This window comes from Athene cunicularia (assembly GCF_003259725.1).
Source record: "Athene cunicularia isolate RWA chromosome 1 unlocalized genomic scaffold, athCun1 chr1_part2, whole genome shotgun sequence".
NCBI lineage: Eukaryota > Metazoa > Chordata > Aves > Strigiformes > Strigidae > Athene > Athene cunicularia.
Window position 1 is genome coordinate 29,808,861 of NW_020799092.1, and position 16,780 is coordinate 29,825,640.

General features: G+C 37.9%; 1 protein-coding gene across 1 annotated transcript in view; it reads left to right on the forward strand.

Annotated features, from left to right (window-relative positions):
- Positions 1–16,780, forward strand: part of ITPR2 (inositol 1,4,5-trisphosphate receptor type 2) — a 283,088-nt gene that overhangs the window by 198,586 nt on the left and 67,722 nt on the right. The window contains exons 39-46 of the mRNA XM_026864631.1: positions 701–809; positions 2,448–2,635; positions 3,945–4,128; positions 4,716–4,972; positions 5,893–6,093; positions 7,982–8,092; positions 13,143–13,238; positions 14,442–14,561. Of these exons, the coding sequence (XP_026720432.1) occupies positions 701–809; positions 2,448–2,635; positions 3,945–4,128; positions 4,716–4,972; positions 5,893–6,093; positions 7,982–8,092; positions 13,143–13,238; positions 14,442–14,561 (1,266 nt within the window). The remainder of the gene's footprint in view (positions 1–700; positions 810–2,447; positions 2,636–3,944; positions 4,129–4,715; positions 4,973–5,892; positions 6,094–7,981; positions 8,093–13,142; positions 13,239–14,441; positions 14,562–16,780) is intronic.

Genomic DNA, 16,780 nt, shown 5'->3' on the forward strand with positions numbered 1-16,780 from the left:
CTGCAGGTGTTCCTAGCAGACTGATAGCAAAATAAAAATGCCAAGTAATTGGTACCCCCACTCTTAATTCAGTGTGTCTTGTATTGCAGAACATATGCAAAATGAAAGGGAAGATCATCAGAGAGCTGCATGCAAATTTTGACTGGTGATGGTTTTGGAAGGAAAGGAACAAGGAGATATGCAGAGAATGCTTTTTAAGCTATTCTATCAAATGTCATATCTCTGTTTTAATATTCCATGTGATGTGGCTTCTTTCAGATGATCAGATGGATTATCTGAGATCAAAGAAAAGGGAGTGATAGTACTCAGCTACAGAAACTAGCAAGAAATTACTACCATGGCAGGGTGGGGCATAGACACACGGACTATGAAGCATTGACTCTTTGTGGAATTTGTTTCAATACACATATCTAGCCAGTAAAAATTATTGAGGTGGAGGTATTTGATTTCTAATCAATAAGTTTAAAAGAAGCGTCAAAGAAAGTTTATGCAACAGTATTTTAGAACTCTTCCCATGAGATTTGTTAGATAAGACCATTAGATGTTTGTTTTCTGGACTTTATTATTTGTATGCTTACTAATTATAACAATAAATTATGTATCTATGTTAAATTATGTATCTATGTTAAACAGCTTGCTTTTCAAACAAAGGAAATTGGCCACAACACTAATTTCTTCTATTTTTATCTTTCTCTTAAAGGGCAACACTTTAAGGAAAATACTCCTATATCGCTACTTTAAAGGAGAATATGGAAGTGGTATGAATGGGCCTCTGTCTGCCAGCTATAGCAAAACTGCACAAGTGGGAGGTAAATCAACACAGATCATTTAAAGAGAACAAAATTAGCAGCACCATTTTTTCTAATAGACACATTGGAAGTGCTCCAGGGATTCAGTTGTTAAATAAATCAAACGCATTCTGTAACCAGTTAGAAGAGAGGGAGTATCAGACATTTCCTAGTTTTAGGTTACATTGCACTTGTCTCAGATGGCTGGTGTGCAGCTGGCAGTACCAAAGTATGGTCTTTCCCCATGTCCCCCAGTCAATTAATGAATTCGGTTTGAATTGGTAACACTGTTATAATTTGCCAGTAAATCCACATCCAGAAATTCAGCAAAGCACAAAACATTTGAATAAAGATGTTGCTGTTTCTGTAAACTAAACATTTTTTAGAAATTCCAGATCCTTTATTCATATATGAGAAAAATAAGATATAAGGAAGAGCTGCTCGCAAATTGGTTAGGCAGTGGAACAGATTGCCCCCAGAGGCTGCAGAATGTGTCAGTTCTTGTTACAAGTTTACCAGACACGTTTCTGATGAGCCTTATCTAGCTAACCTGAGGAGGAAGTTTGAGTAAATGATCTCTGTAAGTCCCTTATAGCCTAATTTTTCATATGATTCTGTTATAGAAGCCACAAGAAGTTACTGTTGGATAGTTTCTCAGAAAACCCAAAATAATGTATGTTGTAGGAAATGAGGTAGAAGCTAGGTATAGAGCCAGGTCAAAATACTTGCCATTGCATTTTCAGCATATATTAAAGGCATGCCCAGATTTGTGAGTGTTTCCACATGTTACCCAACTGATCCTCCTTGACTGTTTCACTGGAGACACCGGAAGTGTTTACATGTAGTCTTAATATCCTGTACACCAAATTTTACTCCCTAACAAAGATAGTAAAGATTTACTATTTTTTTAGTTCTCGCTCTAAAAAGTGTGTTTATGGCTTCATCACAAACAAAGTCTAAACAATTCTAATCAGTTTAAAGCAGTACTGACTGATTAAAGCGGTACTGTTTTTTTTTCCTAATGAAGTAGATGCAGTTACATCTGTATAAACGTAAATATAGCAGGAAAAATTATAATCTATGAAAATAAAAGATGGTTGGTTTAATAAACTAATACAATTTAACAAAATTCCTTAAAACCGCACCTTTAATTTGGATTAACTCAAATCTCTGTTCTTAAAGAACATGATCATGATGTTAATGGTCTAGGAGCTATACTGGCAAAATGTTCAGCTAGAAGGTCATACCTGTAACCAGAATGGATTTACCAGTACACAGTCTTTGTATAGATTAGGCCCTGAGATTGAAAAGCAGATTTAAAAGTGGTCTCAGAGCACTGACCATACACACAGTTTAGCATGTGCAGCAGTGGAATTAAAAAGAGGATTGGTGGACAGATCAGTGTCATTTCCAACTTCTTTGTTGTCTGAATATCATGACAAAACAGTGTTTCGGGGTTTTGTTTTATCTCTTATTCTTAGAGTCCAACACTGCAATTTCACACAAAAATCTTGTTTGTATCAAGGGGAATTTTACCTGAAACATAATTTTAAATTTATTACATTGCTGTTGTGTGCATGAGACAAATTATTATTACCAGTAGATTCATTTTCATATACATATCTGAAACAAACATGAATTGGTATGTCTAATTTGCAGGTGGATTTTCAGCACAAGACTTGGATAAATCTGGAATAACTATATTCGATATTCAGTGCCTTCTGGATAAAGAAGGTGCATCAGAACTAGTCATAGATGTTATAGTAAACACCAAAAATGACCGAATTTTCTCAGAAGGCATTTTGCTTGGTATTGCATTGCTTGAAGGTGGAAATACGCAAACACAGGTACTTATTTCATTTACTTATTCACATATTTATTTTCAAATGCATGTAGTCTGGAGACAAATAAAAAGAACCTTTTGTTCTGTGAGTTCTGTGAAAAGTTTATCACTATAATATATATTGCTATAATAGAAATGTAAATATGCTCTGTTATTATGCAGTATTTCATAGTTTAAACACTTCAGTAGAAGAAAACATTTTTCAGCTGTCCTTTTATGTGTAGTACAGTGCTTCTTTTAGTCTAGTCTTTGCCATAGGAGCATTATCTCTAGTTATTTCATATCTCTCTTTAAAATTAAAAATTACAATACTTTCAAGTTTATAATAGTAACAACATAAAATTATTTTCTAGAAACATTTAGGGACATTTATCAAAATCTCCAAAGAAAGAAAAACTAGCCATTTGAGAAGACCAATATCCCAGTCCATAGAAAATAACTGCTTTAAACTACAGATTCTAGTTTTTGTGAATAATATCCTTCTCACCCATCTTTGCCAAATTATTGTTTATTCTTATTCTATGATCAGCAGTTATCATAAGAGAGGAGAGATGGTATGAATCACTCCCTGCATTTCCCCATATCACATCACTGCCTGTGAAGGGATCCTAAATAACCAACTTAAACCTCATTGCGAGACTATAAAAGTTAAATGAGAGGAGTCTCATCCTGTATCTTTATTCTGTAAAAAGAATAACATGATCTGTGACCCTTACAGAGTGTCCATAAAATGTAAAATAAGTGAGATTTTGTTGCAGTTTTCTAAAATGAATTGTTAGGGGCTGTAAAAGGCTTTTACTTTAAGGTAGTTTGTAAGCTGTTGAAAATGGTACTCAAGCCTGCTTGATGCTAATACTATGGGACTGGACTTAATAACCTAAAATATTAATTCCAATTCTGTCTAAAGCACAAAAAATATATATGATCTAAGCTATAATATTACATGTTAGATGTTTCATGCTTTCTCTTTTTGTTACATGGTAACAATTACTTTTCACTATTATTTGTAGATAGAATATTATAACTCCAGAATGCATGGAGAAATGAAGAGTGTCACAAAGTAATTTAACTTCAAGTGGAATATTGTGACATTTTAAAGATTGCAAATAGCAGTGTTCACCATTTTATCCAAATTTTAAAATGTTGTCATCAATCTTTTGTTACCAGCCTTGTATATCACTTTGTGAAAGACCTAGTCAGGCAGTGGGCAGCATTTGTTCTATTAAGTAATTATTCACTTGTTTCACAAAAAATAGTGTATGTTTGTATTTTTTCCTTACAAGATTGATATCTAAAGAATGAATTTTTTTCAGTATTCGACTTACCAGCAACTGAAGGAGCAAAAAAAGTCAGAAAAATTTTTTAAAGTCCTGTATGACCGCATGAAAGCTGCTCAGCAGGAGATACGATCGACAGTGCCAGTGAACACTGTTGATTTGGGGAGCAAAAAGAAAGATGATGATAGTGACCTAACCATACCTGTTCCGAAAAAGAGAGGTAAGAAGGCACCCATGTAAAAGAGGTGACACCTGCATTATATTCAAACTGCACCTCTGATACTGTGCTGTGTTGATCAATAAGCTTTAATATTAATCATTGCTAATTTGCATCTTTTGCCTGTTTTTCTCTAAATTATAGGCCATCTCTTAAGCTGGTTACAAGGATTTAGCTTTGATGAAATCAGTGAAGCTATGCCAGTTTACACCGATAGAAGATATAGAAACATATTTTTAGAGAAGCAGAAGTAGAGACTGCTGCTAATTGGGCTATTTCACAAGAGCAAACGCAGGAACTGGTTTCCCACCCTGTGGTCCTTCCATTGTTCTCATCATTTATTGGATATGGGAAAGAAATAGTAGGGGTTTTTGTTTTAATGTTCTGTTTCACTCTGGTTTGTGGTTTACTTGGAACATGCTATCCCTGCATGAATGTTGCTTTGATATTCTTTGTAAGTTGCCTAGAGGTCTTTGAAAAGTTAGGCACCAACAAAGAAAAAGTTTCATTCATTATTATTGTTTTCTTATTGTTTAATCAAATAAGGAGAAAGACTTTAAAAAAATGAAGGAAAATTATCTTATTTTCAGTAAAGGATTCAACCCTGCATCTGAAAGAGGGTATGAAAGGACAGTTAACAGAAGCATCTTCTGCAACATCCAAGGCTTACTCTGTGTATAGAAGAGAAATGGACCCAGAAATAGATCTTACGGGCTCAGGAACAGATGCTGCAAATGCAGAAGAGAAGTCCACAGAGGAAACAATCATAAGCCCTGCCATTGCAATCATGCAGCCAATACTGAGATTTCTTCAGCTGCTGTGCGAGAACCACAACCGAGAGCTCCAGGTAAACTCTTTTTTGAGCTGAGCTCCAAAAGAAGTATTACAGGAGCTGGAAAATCATAAAGAAATAAAAACATGCTGGTGTCTGGCTCCCGTTACAGAATAGGGGTGTCTAAAATGTTGTTTTTCTTTTGGTTCAAGGGATAGAATAACCCTTTTCAAGAACCACTTGCACGCTCTGGTTGAGCTCATGTTTATGTCCTCAGAATTGCTTGGGGTCCGCAGCATAGCCACATGGAATTGAGCAGTGTCTAAATGTCCCTGTTAGTACGGTTTCTGTGCACAATTGGTGGATCACTTACCACAGGCTTGAAGATCGCAGGAAGTTTCTGGGCAAAGTTTGAGTACTGTTCTTTTCCCTAGGTATTATGATGTGTCTTTGCTATCAGTTTCTCTGGTAGAAATTACTGTCCCTATAGCAACCTTTGCAAAATTAATTCTCTGCAAATGTACCTCAGTGCTGTGTCCAGCAGCCTCCCTTAAAGCAGTGTTGGGAATGGTTTGAGCTAAGTTACCGTTCTGCACTGGCACTGACAAGGAGTGGTTGTAATGTGCACCAAACCTGCCCATCTGTGGGGCAACGAGCTTCCAAGAGAAGGGTCATAATAGATGAATGGGAGCAGGTATGCAGGACATATATAAGACAGTTAATGACAGTGCAGGTGTTTGCAATGTTCACTCTCCTGAGCCCTCCTTTCTCTACTGATTTACTGAGATAATAGTTCTCAATTACTGTGCTAAGGTGTAATGTATTTCCTACAGTGCAGTGTACTTGAGTACTTAAGGTACAGTGGTCATATGGTCATAAATCGTACCCTTCAATATTTTTGTGAAAAAAGACTGTGTTTGACTTGATTCTAACTCTCTCTTTTTTTCTTTTTCTTTTTTTTTTTTTTCCTGGTGTTACTTTTCTCCATCCACCAGAACTTTTTAAGACATCAGAATAATAAAACAAATTACAACCTTGTTTGTGAGACCCTTCAGTTTTTGGACTGTATCTGTGGAAGCACGACAGGCGGGCTGGGCTTACTGGGCCTTTACATCAATGAAAGGAATGTGGCTTTGGTGAACCAGACGCTGGAAAGCTTGACTGAATATTGCCAGGGTCCATGCCATGAAAATCAGGTAGGACTCGATGCACCTGAATGTGTGGTATCTATGTGCTTATCATAAACCCTTCAGTGTTCTTAATAACATAAATTCACTTGTAACTGCTATGATTAGACTTAACATGTTTCAAGCTTTCATAAGGACTGAGCAATCCTTTTAAGTCGGAACTCAAAATAGTGGACTCTTCCTGTATTATGTCTGATTATGTAGAGGGTTTCCAGTTCTTTTGGAGAGCATTCAGTGTCTTAGGTCAAGGTATTAAACCTCACTTTGTGAGACTGGATTTTGTGTTGCAGTTATGGAAGTACATTGCAAACACAATCTTGTTTTCTTCATTTTCATATATTTTGCCTTTGCTGGTGTTTATATAGGTTGTAACATGTACTTTCCTTAATTCACATAACTGCCACAAAGTTTAACTTACTAGCCTGCTATACTACCTAGCAGCATCTTTAATTATATCAGCAGTGAAATGGATGAGACTGAAGATCATGCTTCTAATCTGTGCGTTACTTGATGCAGTCTTTAAAGTCATGTAGTTGTGACTTACTAGATATCTTATTAGTGCTGTGCTGAGGCAGTATAGAAAACTAAAGAATGTAGTTACATGCTGCTGTATTTGATCTGAAGAGAACTGTAGTGAAGTTGTCACAATGGATGAAATTGCAGAATTTTTACTATGGATTAGCAATCGGGAAATTGCAGTGGGTGAAATTACAGTCTATTCATGATACTAGAAAGAGTTGAATAATACCTGCGGTATTAATGCTACTTCATTAATGTGCAAAAACGAAGTGTAAAGTGCTATTATTGCCATTGCTGGTAATCAATTGCCTTTATTTAATATTTTAAGAAAAAACAAACAAAAATCCTTTAGTGGACTAAATTTTAAACAGTCATATTTGATCCCCTAATGAATGAGCAAAACATCTAAAAAAATAATTACAGGGCTGTGAATGAAAAAAAAAAAAAGTTTCAAGTTAACGTGTTCTCCAACAAGTTTACTTGAGGAGCACTGGAGGAATACTGATAGTGGAAGGGAATGATTAGTTACACTTTATTACCTAGGCATATCTGCTGGAAAGTCACTCAGGAGTTGAGTTATGCTTCCTTACACCAACTTCAAGTCTAATTCTGTGTATTTCAGAGGCAAATGCTCCACACTGTCATTTTCATTTTTTCACTCTTGCTAGCTTTCTGTAAAACTTTTCCTTTCCTGTTGTCATATAAACCCATTGGAAGAAAATATACCATGGGCTTGTATAACTGACATTTATTTACAAGGCTTGGAAGGTCCGGTCTCTGGCTGTAAAAGCATTTGGGAAGTACCATTGGTCATAATGACAGTTTTGAGTTCCATGTCCAGAAATGTCCTTCTGTTCAGGACATGTCCAGATGCATGTAGAAAACCTTAATTTTCACAAACAATTCATGCTATAACAGCGATATTAACGATTGATGAATGAAAATTAAGAACTTGAGTGTGCAATTTTGATTGTGCCTAGATTCAAGCATGTTTTTTATGTCTCTGCATATATGTTCAGCTGAATCGGGCAGTGCTCCAGTAGGCTGCTGTCTGTAACTTGTAACAATTGGTGCCAAACCCTGCATGATTCACTGCAAGCATATGCACCACCTTTTTTCCAGTTGTGTGCTTCACTATTGGTGGTGTTGGCGTTAGTTCTGTGCTACACAAGTCTCCCTCAGCACCTCTTGTGGCACGTTTTCAGACTCCTCTGCTTTGACTGGGAGATTCATTATTGTCACAAGGTCTTTCAAGTTCCAGGCCCTTGTTTTTCAAATTTGTTGATGTGCACATTCTCTCTGCCTGTCCAATCTCCCTGTTTTTCCCCCTCCTTCCCTCTCTCTCCCCCGGCCCCAACTCCCTTCTCTTATTTTGCAGACTTGTATAGCCACCCATGAATCTAATGGGATTGATATTATAATTGCACTCATCTTGAATGACATAAACCCTCTTGGCAAATACTGCATGGACTTGGTGCTTCAGCTGAAGGTACAGTAAATGTAACTTTTTAAATTTAAATTTGAGTAACAATAGAAGATATACCTATGCAAGAGCTCTAGGCATCCTGACATTTACTTAATCTTACAATAGCATAAAATACTCAGTAGCCTGTGAAAACAAATGTTGCAGATTAATTCAGCTCATCTTCTGAATCCTTATCAGACCCTCTACCATAGACCTTTTGACTTCCTGTTGTTTGGGAGTGTGCCCTCAGCTTTTTTTTTTAAAGTCCTAGCATGAAGAGTCTATGTGGGCATAAAATCTTACAGAACTGATAAATAGCAACACTGTGCAGAAATGTAACATGTCAGGCAGTCTCTGTGTGTACTGAACTCTCAAAAAATTGCTTCAGAAGGAGATGTTGTGAAAAAGGAATAATATTGGATGATCTGTAAATAAAGTTGAAAACAAGGTGAAAATAATTTGCATTTTATTTCCCTTCTCAGTGTCCACTGAGGGGGAGGACAAAGAATAGAGTGGGAGGGCTTGCAGTTTTGTTTTGTATTCTGTGGAGAGTTGGATAGGCTATAGATATGTTTCTTACTCTGTGTGCCATTGGATGCAGAGGGAAGCTCTGCAGCTATACTGTCTGCCAAGTAGGGTAGAACTTGTTTGGGAGGAGCTTTGGGTTGTTGCCTTTTCTTGCCTTCTGAATGAAGCATTTCCATTGCAGATGGTCTGTTTCCTCCCCAAAACCAGCAAATACTTGGTTGTAGCTGTATTGCATCATATTGGCAATGTTGGATGTCTAATAAAATAATTAATATAGCTATATATAATGTACAGTGAAACATGGAATCAACAGTGCTTTACACATGATTTTAGTAATTGTAATTACATTTTTGAATGGCAATGTATTTCAGGCCCCCCTCAAGCAAACACTTAAGCAGCTGTTTAACTCTGAGCATGAAGACAGTTCTTTTGAAGTCCACATTTCAGTCTGTATAACGACCTAGATACAGTAACTCCAGTGCCATTTTGTTTTGCTGTTATCGTGAAGCTAGCAAATGCTTGTAGAACATCTTTCCTATGTAATAACCAAAAATGGGGTTCAGAGACATTGATGCAAGGACCAGATTGACCCTGTTCACAAGAGGCTATATATGTTATACTTTAACTTAAATAGCAAAAGTTGTAGTGAATAATACCAAAGGTTCAAACTGTGGAAATTATTCTGATTTTACAGAATCACAGAGTCATTTAGGTTAGAAGGGACATCTTGAGGACATCTTGTCCAACCCCCCTGCTTAAGCAGGGTCAGCTAAAGCAGGTTTCCCAGGATCATGTACATTTGGTCTCCACAATCTGTCTGGGAAACCTATTCCAGTGCTTGATCACTCTCACGGTAAAAAAGTGTTTTCTTGTGTTCAGATGGAATTTAATGTGTTTTAATTTGTGTACATTGCTTATTGTCCTCTCACTGGGCACTGCTGGGAGGAGTCTGACTCCCTGTTCTTCATTCCCTCCTATCAGGTATTTATACACATTGATAAGATCCCTCTGATCCCTCTCTTCTTCAGGCTGTACACTCCCATCTCAGCTGCTCATTGTATGTAAAATGCTCCATTCCCTTAATCATCTTTGTGGCTTTTTACTGAACTCATTCCAGTACACCCCTATCTATCTCTTGCTGGGGAGCCCAGAACTGGACACAGTGCTGGGCCAGATGTTCTGTCAAGAATTAGATCCGAATTAAGAATAACCAGTTTTTCTTTTGAGTGGCAAAACATAGAAATAATACAGCCCTGAGTTTATCAGGTAATGTTTAACATTGACAATCTGTCAGTGTCCATAGGTGACTCTGAAGTTGCAAATACGTAAATTTTGCAGTGAAAATACAGAATACAAAGTGTATAGAACCACATGCTTACACATACAAACAAGCTCAGACACTGGTTTTGGGGTACATTATACCTTGAACTCGTACCCCCCAACCAAAGCAAAGGCACTTCAGAATTATATTTTCCTGTGCCATCTTAATTTAGCTTGTTTTGAATATCGTTTTTGATGTGGTATTTAATTACATCTTCATGGACTATATTTTCCATGGGATGCCCAAATCATTTAGTGAGCAGGGTAGACAGTATTCACTGAGTGCACAGATGGCCAGTGTTCTGTTCTGCCTCATTATTTTGAGTATGACCCCCTGGCCTTCCTTACTGACTAGTATTTAAGTCCTGGAACACAGTATGACCTCAATATCTGCCACTCTTTATAGTGGCAGGATGAAGAGACCTTGTCAGTCTAAGGGCAGAGAGAGGCTAATGCTAGTGTGTGTTTGACTTTTCTCACAGCACCTTATTCTGCTTTATCTAACTGTTTCATGTGTTAATTTATTTTTTCCAAAATTCTTATGAGAAGTGATGCAAATAAGATGAGATGGGAACCCAAGTAAAGAGAAATGAAGGCCAGAAGTATTGAGCTGTCCTGTTTATAGCACCTGGGAACTGATTTTTTGCAGTACTAATGTGTTATGAAGAACTTTATACTGTATTTTCCAAGTAGTGGACTTCTTTTCCTCATTGATATCTGGGAATGGAAATCAGATCCTAGGGTCTCAAAGCATGCAGAAAATGAGGAACAAGTAGTCAAATGAGCATCTCAATTCAGGTGCAAGTGATCAGAGAGAAAAAAATGGAGGATGTGCCTGCCTGCTGTAATGCTAGGCTATGGCATGCTACTTTTGCAGAGACAGTCACAAGAAGCTGGCTTTGTGTTGATCACCCAAAGTCCTACCAACTCTCTACCTTTCCTCACTTCCTGGAAGCTGCAGCAGGCCCATCCCCAGATTTGTCTGCACTGGGAAATAGCTTTAAAGTCCTCCTCATCTATGAGTGAGTAGACTGGTGCGTAGACTCCAGTGCTTCTTCCCATTCTTCTCAAAACTACCCCACAGCCTGTCTTGCCCCCTTCCCTTCTCCTTAGTTTGAGATCCTGCTGATGCTACTGCAACTGGCTTGGTCAACGCTGTAAGGGAAAACTGCAGCAGAAAAGGGAGCATCCAGTTCCTCAGAGCAGCACCCTGTCAGCTGTCTTAAAATACTGTCCTTTCCCTACACCTGGTCTCATTCACTGTGCATGTTAAACTTCTGCAATGTAGGTTGCGAGGTAAAGAGTATGATTAGATCTGTCAAATGGATGATGCTGGTTTGATTCTGGAGTAAAAGGAAATGGGAGCTATGGAAAAATCCATATGGAGTCCTGTTTTCCTTTAGCCAGTCCCAGTCCGGTTTTTTCTTCTCATCCGTTGTTCTTTATCTCATTCTTGTTTTGGCAAGCTCAGTCTCCTTTCTTCTGGCTTCTCACTCAGCTCCCAACCTCTTCTCCCAGAAGGTCCTGGTTCCCCTGTCATGCTTAAATCCTCATTCTATTCATCTGACCTCCTTTCATCTTCTGCTGCTGACTTCTAATCCTACAGTCCTCCAGATAGAGACATTCAAACCTCATCTTGACACAGACCTGAGCAACCTATTTTGAGCAGGAAGTTGGACTGCTGAAAGATCAGTCCAAAGGAGAGTCCCAAATGTGGGATATTGTGATCCAGCTTGCATGATTTTGTTGATTCTGTGGCCACCAAGAAGAAACTCTGAGGGCTTTTAGCTGTAGAATTCCAGCTAATTCCACTATTCCACTACAGTATAGTATTCAAATCGTAATTGAAAAATAGTCTTATGAGTTGGACAAATTTGGCTGGGATTCCCTGGGGACTACAGCTTGCATGATTGTATCATCTTGGCCTCTAGTGATCCAGATTTTCAGCTTTTCTATCAAAACTTGGAGATAAAAAGGCTGCTTAAAACAGAAGTTGCTTGAACATCAGAAGTTGCTTGAACATGCAGAAAATAACATCTTTCTTTTTGCCTCAGTCCCAAAAGCAGCTAAAACCTTTTCTTCCAAAATTGGCCATACTAATTATATGAGGCACACCCTTGCTGAAGAAAATTTCAGTTTGAATTGCTGATGTCTGGCAATAAGCAGCTGAGAAAAAGGTTTTAAGGTGGGTTGAGAATTTTACTGGTCCCTACATGTATTGTGGGACTGCAGTCTACTTCCAAGTATTCACACAGCTCAGTCTCTAACAGATGATGAGGAGATGCAGGTGAACCAAGGCAACCACGCCTTGCCAGAAAGCAGTCAAACCTCCAACACTATTCTTCCTTTCCTGTTCACAGCATCTGATTTAACTGGAAGTTGGACAGGTCTCTGGCACTAGTCTAAGGCACTACTGGGTTACTGCTGCTAAAACTCATGCAATTTAATCCTTGGGAGAGGTCTCGGTGAAAAGCAGCTGCTTGACAAAGTAAAGAATATCTTTATATGTTCCCCCAGGAATATTTGGTAGTGAAACAAAATTCTAGGAATGTATAAAACCAGTTTATTTTATAGCCTTTCAAATAATAACTTCTCAGACTTTATAAAAAACAAAGGGGAAGGAAACCTGCCTGAGTGATGAAACCTTTCATGTAATACATTTTGTAATTATTTCTGTTGAGTATTGTTTTAACAGAAAGCCATGGTTTAGCCTGGATATTAGGAAATATTTCTTCACAGAAGGGGTTGTTAGGCGTTGGAATGGGCTGCCCAGGGCAGTGATGGAGTCCCCATCCCTCGAGGTGTTTAAGAGTCAGGTTGACATAGCGCTGAGGGATATGGTGTAGTTGAGAATGGTCTTTGTTAGGTTAATGCTTGGACTAGGTGATCTTCAAGGTCAACCTAGATTCTGTGATTCTGTGAAAAATTGGTAGAGGTGGGCAATAAGAAAAGGAAATGGGAGTTCTTTTCTTGTGCAAGTATAGAACAAGGTTCTGTATTTAAATCAAATATTTTTTAAAGTACTTCTTCAATATAACATGCAGGGTTAGCCTTACAGTACACTGACATTAAAATGGGAGAGAAACCCTGTTAAATATGTCAGTAAAATAAAAGATGCAAGTAGTTTAAAATGTGGTCCTCGTAATCTCAATTAAAGCAAATACAAGGGTTGTAAATCCATGAAATAGATTTTAAAATTTGCATTAACATGGTTTTGTTTCTCTAGAACAATGCCTCCAAGCTTTTGCTGGCCATTATGGAAAGCAGGCATGACAGCGAGAATGCAGAAAGAATCCTTTTCAACATGAGACCAAGGGAACTGGTGAGAAAACTTCTGCATATTCATAAATCTTTTGGCTGAAAAAAAAATCTGTCATTAAAACATTTTAAAAATTATATGCATCTAAGATGAAAAGTGTTGGCAGCATATTGTGACACAATGTATCAGGATAGTACTAATTCGTAAAAAGTACTTTTAAAGGATCAAGCATGCATGATTTCAGTCTTTATGACTTCATCAGTTCCAAGCACTTTTCTGTAATTGTTTACTAACTAAATTATCATACTGTGGTAGACTGTCTTCAAGTACACTTTGTCAGGGGCTGGCAGATTAAGCTTGTAGAGTTTGTGAAACAGTGCTAACAAACGTGTGTATAGACATATATATATATAATATATATATATATGTATGTTTTATATATATGTCTCATGAACAAAGAGAGTTACAAAGAGTTGTTGCTGTATTTTGGAACAACTGTGATGCTTGTGTAGGTCTCTAGGAATTTTAAATAAATTGGAAATCTGGAGAAACTGTTTCTAATCCAGCTGACCATGTAACAGCAGTGACTGAAAAACCTGTTTTATGGGGAGATCTGTGGGCATCAGTCCTGCCCTTAGGCAGAGCCCAGTGGCCTGCTGGTTTCCAGGCGCCATCACTGAGGTGCCATGTCAGCAGGATGAGGCCATCCCTAAGGTACAGCTGCAGGATCAAGCCCTGCACGGGGAATGGAGGATTTCCCTCCCCAGTGAACCTGTAAAAGGCTTCTGAATATTTTTGGATTTCCCCAGAATCCTGCCCAGATCTGTATCTTCCTTTCCTTTTTGGTTTAGGTTTTTCTCTTTTTTTGCTGCTAAACTGTTTGTAGAATGCTGAGTGAAATTGCAGCCTGCACTAGCCAGAGGGAGATCATGGCTGCACTCTTAAGTGTCGCACAGCACTACCTGCCATATCTGTAGATCTGTCTTTAAAAGCATTTGTGAAAATATGTGCTCACAAAGGCTTAGCATTCCCATTCCTTTCTCAGGATTACAGTTTTTCTAATGAGAAATGTAGCAGTTCGGAGCTTCACAAATACTTCAAGCTTGTCTTTATTCAGAAAGTGTTTCTCAGATTGCTCTCTCTTGCAGAACTGCAGGGCACCCATCCAGGCTTGAGCTGAGCAAAACGAGTGTGTTCAAACACAGTGTGCTTTTTCACCAAGAATGACATTTATTTCATCTCTCCCTGGTTATGTTTGTGTTACAGGTGGATGTGATGAAGAATGCATATAACCAAGGCCTTGAATGTGGCCATGAGGAGGAGAACGGAGATGATGGCATCTCCCCAAAAGATGTTGGCCACAATATCTATATTTTGGCACATCAGGTATGTCTTATTTGTGTGTGATTGCTTCCAGAGAAGTGTTACGTGGTTAAACTCCACACAAAACCTGTCTGATCAAAAAGGGGAGTTTTTCCATCTTGTGATTTCTGGCTCATGTTTGTGTACAACATTACTTTATCTGGAAGATTGCTGACAGTAGGACAAGCAAGCAGTCTCACTGTATGTGTAGGCACTCTTAGGAGATTTGGTAGGCTATATTTGTGTGAAATAACAATGTAGAGCAAAATGGTTAATGTTTACTTAGCTTTGTCTTTTAGCATTAACAGCTCATCAATCAAATCATAAATCATGTCATTATTGGTGTATTTTAAATACTAACTTCAGTTGTGATACCAAATGAATTTGAATTGAGAAGATTCCTATTATTTTAGATATATTAGTTAGCCAATAAGAATTGTTGGGCCTTTTTACTGTTTTCTCCTTTCGAGTTATGTTGTAATGCCCTCAAGCTTTTTCTGATCACTTTTGCTTATCATCTGGTAAAGGTAGAATGTGCACTGAAGGTTTTTATTTGATGGGATATTAATTCTTCAGAGTAGTTGGTATCAAAAATAGTTTATCTTTCAATTATTTTAAGACTGTTGAAAATATTTTTTAAATTATAGAAGACCGCATATTTCTTGATTATATTATAAATGATATCATTTGATATTTCATATAAGGGCCACATTTAAAAAGAAATCTTTTTACTAAGTAAGAAGAAATAAACAGATGGGAATAGGGAGTGTTCTACATTCATTATGCTTATTAAGTATTGTTAGGAATTGAATGCTCAATAGAAAAAAATGCAGTCTGTAGTTACAGTAATATTATGCAATGTTTCTTTCAAACAAGGAATGCAAAACCAGTTACTGAGTTATTCTTGTTTGCTTGCAGCATATTTAAATAAGTAAGTTTTGTTACTGTGTTGTTGTGGCTGACCATGTTCTACTCTTGTGCTGTATGTAGGACTGTACATAAAATAACCATCAAAAATGATAGAATTTTTAGAAAGCATTTGTAGCTTCTTACCTTATGTGACTATTTGCTCCTTGTATGAATGCTTATAATGAAAATTTAAATGCCTGCCAAATCAAAATGTTGTTTTATGTCTTCTGCCTACAGCTTGTGTTAAATGACTTAATGGAGTCTGTGACAATGGAAAGTTTGGGGGAGTAGAATATAGGTCTAAAACTATATATGAAGGGACTGCTGGAGTCATTTTACAAAAGAGGTCACTACTAAGGTACACTAGCTAGCTGAGGTGTAGATTAAGCTCTGTCCCTAGCTACATATTCACAGTGCAGGGGATGTCCATGATACCACTTCACAGCTATTCCAAATACCTGATCCATAGTTGGCATTTTGGTTGCATAAGGCTGGATATTTTTACAGCAATTTACTGAACTCCTTCCTGTTCTGCAGAATTAAATGGCGTGATTGCTCTGTATGCTGTAAAAATATCCATCATTTTACAAAAAAAAGGACTGTTTTGCTTTTCTTGCATTTCTGTAACAGTATGTGTATGTGTTTACAATAGCTGTGCACCCATGTCAAGCCCTGTATGAAAACAAAGCACTGGAAGGGCAGGCAATTTGGGGCCTTTCTTTCCCCTCTGATAATGAAAAGCTATGATTCTTGGCATAGGACTGCTGATCTTTGACCCCAAACTCTTTCCATGTGTGCCCTTTTGCTCGCACTGGGATGGGCAGGATACAAGCATCATCCTGTCTCAGTAAGGCCAGGTTCTTTTGCTGGCTCCATTATCCAAACACCCTGTTATGCTTTGCTGTGTCAAAGGGGATTTCTGGTGCCTGGGCCTTCCGTTTGGCTTAGCTGACCTGATTTACATAATATTTCTTCACTGTGCTTCTTACAGTTTCACAGTTGATCTGACTTATTTTTTTCTACAACCAGTGTGGCTCTTCAGTTGCTTTCCTGACACTTGCTTGTGACCATTTGATCTACTTACAGCTTTTCAGTCCCTCTGTAATGGCAGAATCAAGACCAAGAGTTCCTCTTTTTGCTGTTACAGCCCTCAAACACAGGCAGTTTATTTTGGGGAGCTCAGACTTCCAGTTTTTGTTGTTGCACTCTTCAGGGCAATGGTGGGTTCTGCATTTTGCCACCACTACATCCTTCCTTGCCTTTCCTGTGGTTGATTTTACCAGAAGCAAATGGCATTCTTGTAAATGTTTGACCCAAAGTGCACAGAAAGTGAT